At 45.9% G+C, this 6,032-nt stretch overlaps 1 protein-coding gene across 1 annotated transcript in view; it reads right to left on the bottom strand.

Moving 5' to 3' along the window:
* Positions 1-453: 453 nt before the first annotated feature.
* col4a3 (collagen, type IV, alpha 3) overlaps positions 454-6,032 on the bottom strand; it is a 40,278-nt gene continuing 34,699 nt past the window's right edge. Inside the window, exons 49-53 of the mRNA XM_085131344.1 lie at positions 5,337-5,549; positions 4,962-5,139; positions 4,731-4,848; positions 4,422-4,594; positions 454-928 (exon numbers count right to left, since the gene is read on the bottom strand). Coding sequence (XP_084987470.1) covers positions 847-928; positions 4,422-4,594; positions 4,731-4,848; positions 4,962-5,139; positions 5,337-5,549 — 764 coding nt within the window. The 3' untranslated portion in view covers positions 454-846. The remainder of the gene's footprint in view (positions 929-4,421; positions 4,595-4,730; positions 4,849-4,961; positions 5,140-5,336; positions 5,550-6,032) is intronic.

The following is a 6,032-nucleotide window of genomic DNA, read 5'->3' as shown; positions in this document are numbered from 1 at the left end:
TTTTCTCACCCTCAAAGGTGAGATAAGTAAATGCTTCATCCCTGCACAACATGTGGAAGCTGAAGCAGAAGGCCACTGCTGTCACACAGGCGGTCAGAAAACGTTTCCTGCACTGACGAGTCTCGATTTCTGCTGCAACATTCAGGTGATCGGCTCAGAGTTTGGAGGAAACGGCGTGGATGCATCCGCGTCACCAGCTCACGCTGCTGCTGGTGTGATGGCGTGGGGGCATCGTCGAAACACCACCCGAGTGCTGTTGCTGAGCTCGATGTCTCATGTCGACACCAAAACATCTGAGGCAGCGTCTGCCTCTCTCACAGTTTGAGAAAGTCAGACATGTTTCTTCATGTTTAAAGTCAGAGCGACGTCTAAAGATGCCGACAGGTTTTTGCAAAGTTTGCAGTGATGGCTGCAGGTCAGGAGGTAGAGCAGTCAGTCTGCCAAAGTGTCCTCGGGCAAGATGCTGAACCTCTGATGGATCCATCAGTGTGATGTTAAACAGAAAAAGGTGCTTGAATGAACAGGTGAAGTATTGCATATAGTGCATGTGGTGAGAATAAACAGGACGGCTCACAGGAGACTAGAAAACATTTTTTATTAAACAGAATAAAGTTCACAAAATTCACCCAAAGAATCTGTTTTTTTCTTAAACAACGAAAGATGAAAGTATAAACAAGCTCCGCCTGAATATGAGAAAGCAGGCGGAGCCTCTCTGAGCACAGCGCTGCACAGAGGACATCAGCAGAACTATTATGGTATAATATATTATCATGTATTAAAATATTAATAGTCATTATTATTATCAGTAGTAATGTGAACAGCAGTCGTATTTACAGCAGCAGTAAATCATATCTGGTTCATGCAGACGCGGCAGCGGCTGATCCGGTTACCTGGAAGGGGTCCCGAGTCTCTCCAGAGCTGCGGTCGACTGCACAGAGACAGAAATACAAACAGGAAGTAGTCAGTGTAATGATGTTTATCTGTCAAAGCCCAGCCCTTTGGGGGCGGAGCCATCTCTGGCAATCAGCAGGACCATACTTAAGACCAGCACTGCCATCAGTTCTTCACCAGATCGCCATGGTGATAACCAGGCCTCGTAGCTTCTTGTTTCTTAATCTCGTGTCCCACAGCAATCTCGTCAAGTCGCCACGTGACTCGTTCACAACTCTTTATTCTGGACACGGCATCCATGGTCAATACTCTCCTGGATTTGAACTACTGACCTGTTTCTCCTGCCCGTCACAATCCTCTGGATTACTGGAATACAAACTGGAATTACACTCACTCACCCGGCTACCCCACCCAACCTCCACAGCTTTATGTCTCCACCTAAAGCTACAGATCAATAACCAGGATCTTTCCACTACCGCTTCGCTCTTCTTCTGTCTTCAGCGTTTCCTCGTCAGAGATTCCCCGCCACATCTTCGCGTCTCGCCATTGGTTATTCTGCATTTTCATTAAAAGTTGGGAAATCTTATTACTGCTCTGTGTTGTGTCTGCACTTGGATGTAACTGCCTTCTGACCTTGAAAGTATGAACTGGCTGAAGAAATGGACCCAATTCAGACGGCAATCGCTGAGCAGGCAGTCGTGGTTCGGAAACATGTCCTGACTTTAAGTTTTTAAGTAATCAGTGTAAAATTTCTATCCACAAACTGTAGTTTCTGTTCTGAAGGCACTCCTGGTCCTAGTCAGCCACGTGCACCTACCTATCCTTCTCCATCCACCTCCACCATAGGGGCTGCTCCGCCTTTTCCCCCGTCAAGCCCATTTTCCACGATGCTGTCTCTGGGTGAGTTGGGTTGGTGTGTGGAGGATTTGTTACAGTGCTCGCTTGTTTGCGGTCGATGCTTTGAAACTCCTATTTTGTTGGACAGCTGAGAAACGCACTGGCATGGGCTGAAGCATACTTTTCCTTTCACCCTGGCCTCTTCCTGAAATTTGAACAACCAGCTCTCCCACTTGTTCCTCTTCAACCTCCCATTCCTGCAACTGTTCTCAATAACCAAAGTTTAACCCTTTAAGACCTACCATAGAACCAAGTCCGCCAGAGCTTATATTATATTTTTACATGCTGTGGAGCCATTTTTGGGAGCATTTCAAGTTGCTATACATCAATACAACCATTATAGCCCAAATCTTAATAATGTGTCTGCATTAAGTGCATAGTAATTACATAAATTGCAAAAAAGTGCAATAAACTACAAAAAAATTGAAAATTGTTTTTGTTTTTTAACATATATTTCTAGTTAGAGAAATTTAAGAGGCTTATCCTTCAAAACTGTAAATACAAAAAAGTTGCACAAAATAGTTTCCCACCACAGGAAATTTATTTTGAGTGTCTTCATAGTTTTATTTTTGAAATACACCAATTTTTATACACTGCAGGAAAAACGAAAATAAATATTATGATGCAAATTTGCAAAAAAGCAGCATATGCATCAAAATAAACTATTTCCAGCAGTGCAATATGAGTCCTAAGCATCCCAGAAACCACACAGAAAGTCATAAAGTCAAACATAGCTTTTAAAAACACCAGTATAGGCTCATGAGGCCCTGATGGTAAAAAACTACATTTCTGCAAAATGACGTCACTTCCGGTTTCGGGCAGGTCATGGCGGACATGCGATAGTTCGCGCTGATGGACGTAGGAAGTGTTACAAACAGCTGATCAGAGCGGCAAAGCGTGTTTCTGGAATATTATGTTTTTGTTGCTGCAAGTGCTTTTTATGCAGTTTTTGCAAAGTTATATGTGGAAGGAAACTGTGACCGAGGACAAGCTGATGGCATAAGATGTAAGTACAACTCCTCCGGTTTCATATGAAAAAAAAATTATTGCGCTAGCTCACGTGGTTGCAGAGCTACTGGGATTTAAGAATAGTTATGCAAAACAGAGCGTGCTGCTCTGACCGGCTTTAAAGAGTTAACCTCGATCACTCATCAAGTGGAACCAGTCCACTTAGTTTTCTTTGGTAATCACAGAGACTCTTTCCTTCCACACTTCTGCTTCCCCCTGAGACCCCTCTGATCTTCAGCTATCCACGGCTAAAGAAACACACATAGACTGGCCCAGTGATGAGGCCGCAAGCTGGAGTCTGTTCAGTCTGGTCAACTGCCCAAGATCGGCGCTACCGTCCAGCTCACACGAATTTCCCTCACCACCCGATTCACCATCTGTCCTCCATTCCCACTGAGTAACACAACCTTCAAGAAGTTTTCAATAAAGATCAAGCCTGTCGCGTCGCTATGGTTGTGGTGACCTTCTCTCCAGAGCTCCGATACCCTCAAGCCACCTCTCCATTGCCTCCCTTTCCAGCTGTGAGTTGTTAGCTGCCGGTATCATCCATCCCTCAAACCAAGTATGTTCTGGTTCCCTTTTCTTTCCCAAGAAAGACAAGACACTATGACCGTGCATTGATTGAAGAGCACTGAATGACATTCAAAAACTAGTAGCGATTACCTCCCATTAACCGTCCACAGGGACAGTTTTCATGAACTCTCCCTCATCGCCTCATTTCTATCAGGGAGGCGGATGAATGGAAGCATTTAATATACCATTCGGACACTTTGAGTACTTGGTGATGCCTTTGGGCCTCACCAATGCTCCCGGGGTTTTCCAGACCCTCATTAATGACATATTGAGGGATTTTTTTTTAACATGTTTGTTGGGTGGAAAAGATCAGGATGATATCCTCAAGACACGTCAGATCCATGTTTGAAGTGTCCTACTGGTCTTCTAGAGAGTTTCACTCTCCATCTGTCAACTTCGTGCGTTATACTTTGGCAGGAGGTAAGGTGAAGACGTACAATCTGTCTGTCCCATGTCTCGAAAGCATCTGCAATGTTTTCTCAGATTTGCCAACCTCTAACGCTGATTCATCACAAACTACAGTCAGGTAACCGCACCTCTTGCTCACCTTAGCTTCAACAAAACTCCTTTCACTCGGTCCCCTGAAGCCTAGACAGCCTTCATCACGTTAAAACAACTCTTCACCTCTGCACCTGTCCCAGTTACCTATATATCACGAAGCAGTTTACAGTGGACATTGACGGCTGTGATTCAGGTGTCAGGGTTAGGGTTAAGCTGCAGCCATGTGCCTTTTTCTCTCGTTGTCTAACTACCACGGAACAAAACTGTGATGCAGGAGATTGTGAGTTGCTTGCTGTCAAGTTAGGACGATGAACCAGTCCATATCAGTGGAACTACCCAGCATGACTTCTTTCCCATTGCGATCTGATGTATTTAAGTGTTCCTTAAATTCGGAGCTGTGTATATCCCAACAGGCTGTACACACATGAAGGTGTTGCACAAATCATCTGGTCCTCAGCAGGTAGAGTTTTGGCAGTTGGCTAGTCTGGAGCACTGAGCTGTGTTAACATGGTGACACAAACAGCAGTGACCTTAGCAAAGGTGTGTCGTACCTGAACATGTTGCTGGGGTTCAGAGCAGCCAGCCAATAGCTGTAGGAGTTGGTGTAGAAGTTGCAGGTTCCTCTTTCATGACACTCAATGAAGGGGAGCTTCCTGAAGTGTTCTAGACAGGACCCGGGTGAGGCCAGAGGCTGACCTGACCCCTCCGCCCCTGCTCCGGTTTCCTGGGGAATCAGTCACAACTGGGGTCAAAGGTCAGAACAATGGTTCATCCACTGCAACACTGGTTTGGTACTTTTGAGAACTGTTTATTTGCTTATTGTACCTTAAAAAGCTGCAGATATGAAAACATGAGCTCACCATCACAAAGGAGTAACCCGTCCAGAGCGAGACCCAGTTGGTGGGACAGGTGGGAATCATACTGGTCTGACTGTGGACGGCGATCACTGTGGAAGCTCTGGCCTCACACACAGAACACCTGCGGCACGAGAAGCGGCGCCCCGTGAACACGTGTCGCCCGGTGCGTCACATGTTCACGAGTAGAGAAACATTGGTATTGGTGTGAGACGGAAGTGCGTGGCTGTGTTTTACCGGCTGATGTAGTTGCTCAGTGACTCGTTAGTGACGAAGGGCAGCCCTTCTGCCACCAGTTTATCTGTGGACAACCAGTAGGACAAGTCGTTGTGTGCGGCATAGAGACAGTTCTGCCCAGGGCTGCAGATCAGGAAGGGCATGGTGGTGAAGCGCCTCAGACAACTACCTAACGTACCTGCAGACAGAGAAGGACGTGTTATTTGAACCCTCTTGGGTCTCCAGTTGTGCTACAGATTTAAAGTATTCAAACTCCGGATGAGGTCGCACACCCATGAAGTTTAACACGTGTCAAACATTATTTTTAAAGTAGCATTCAGACTTCTCAAATGTTTCATATGAATAATAGAAAATGTAAGCAGGGTCTTGGATTACCCAGGTCTTGTCCGTGAGCTCGACTGTTGCCGTTGATGAACAGCAGCGAGTAACCCTCGTATATGAGTTTTGTTTCTTCAGGACATGTTGGGATGTCGGTCGTCTGGCTGTGTCGGGTGAACAAGAAGCTGATCTTTTCAGGTGATGCTGACATAGTGCCCGGTGTGCCCCGAGAACCTTTAAAGCCAACTGGACCTTGTGGGCCTGGACAACCTAAAGCACAGAGGCAGTGAGCAGTCTCAGATCCACCACAGCAGTGAGCTGCAGCATTTAGTGTAGATACATGGGCAGAGATGTTCGTGCCTTGTATGTGGTGGTAAAGCCACCAAACCTTAAATTAAAATGAAGATTCTGTTCCTCTGGGCACATATGAGTAAAGACTCCTTACAGACAGAGCAGACAGCAATCACAACACGTTCACATGGACCTCACCACCAGTTTCTGGACTGGAGACTGAGAAATGTGCCATTACGTCACTACGTTTATTTGTTTTGGGTTTGTTTTTTATCCGCTCACCTTCTATAAACGACAGCAACCAGACCCAACATTAATTAACTGCAGGGACCTCTGTTACTGCTGATTACAGTCACACCACATCCATGTACGTCCTGTACCGGCAGTTTCAAGTCTCTATTAACCTCGCCTGCTCCTGCCAGAGTCGTTTCCTCAGCAGGTATTTCACTGCGTGAGGAAAAT

This window comes from Neolamprologus multifasciatus, chromosome 14, assembly GCF_963576455.1.
Source record: "Neolamprologus multifasciatus chromosome 14, fNeoMul1.2, whole genome shotgun sequence".
Lineage (NCBI taxonomy): Eukaryota > Metazoa > Chordata > Actinopteri > Cichliformes > Cichlidae > Neolamprologus > Neolamprologus multifasciatus.
Note: the sequence above shows the minus strand (reverse complement) of the source record. Positions and strands in the feature narration are given on the sequence as shown.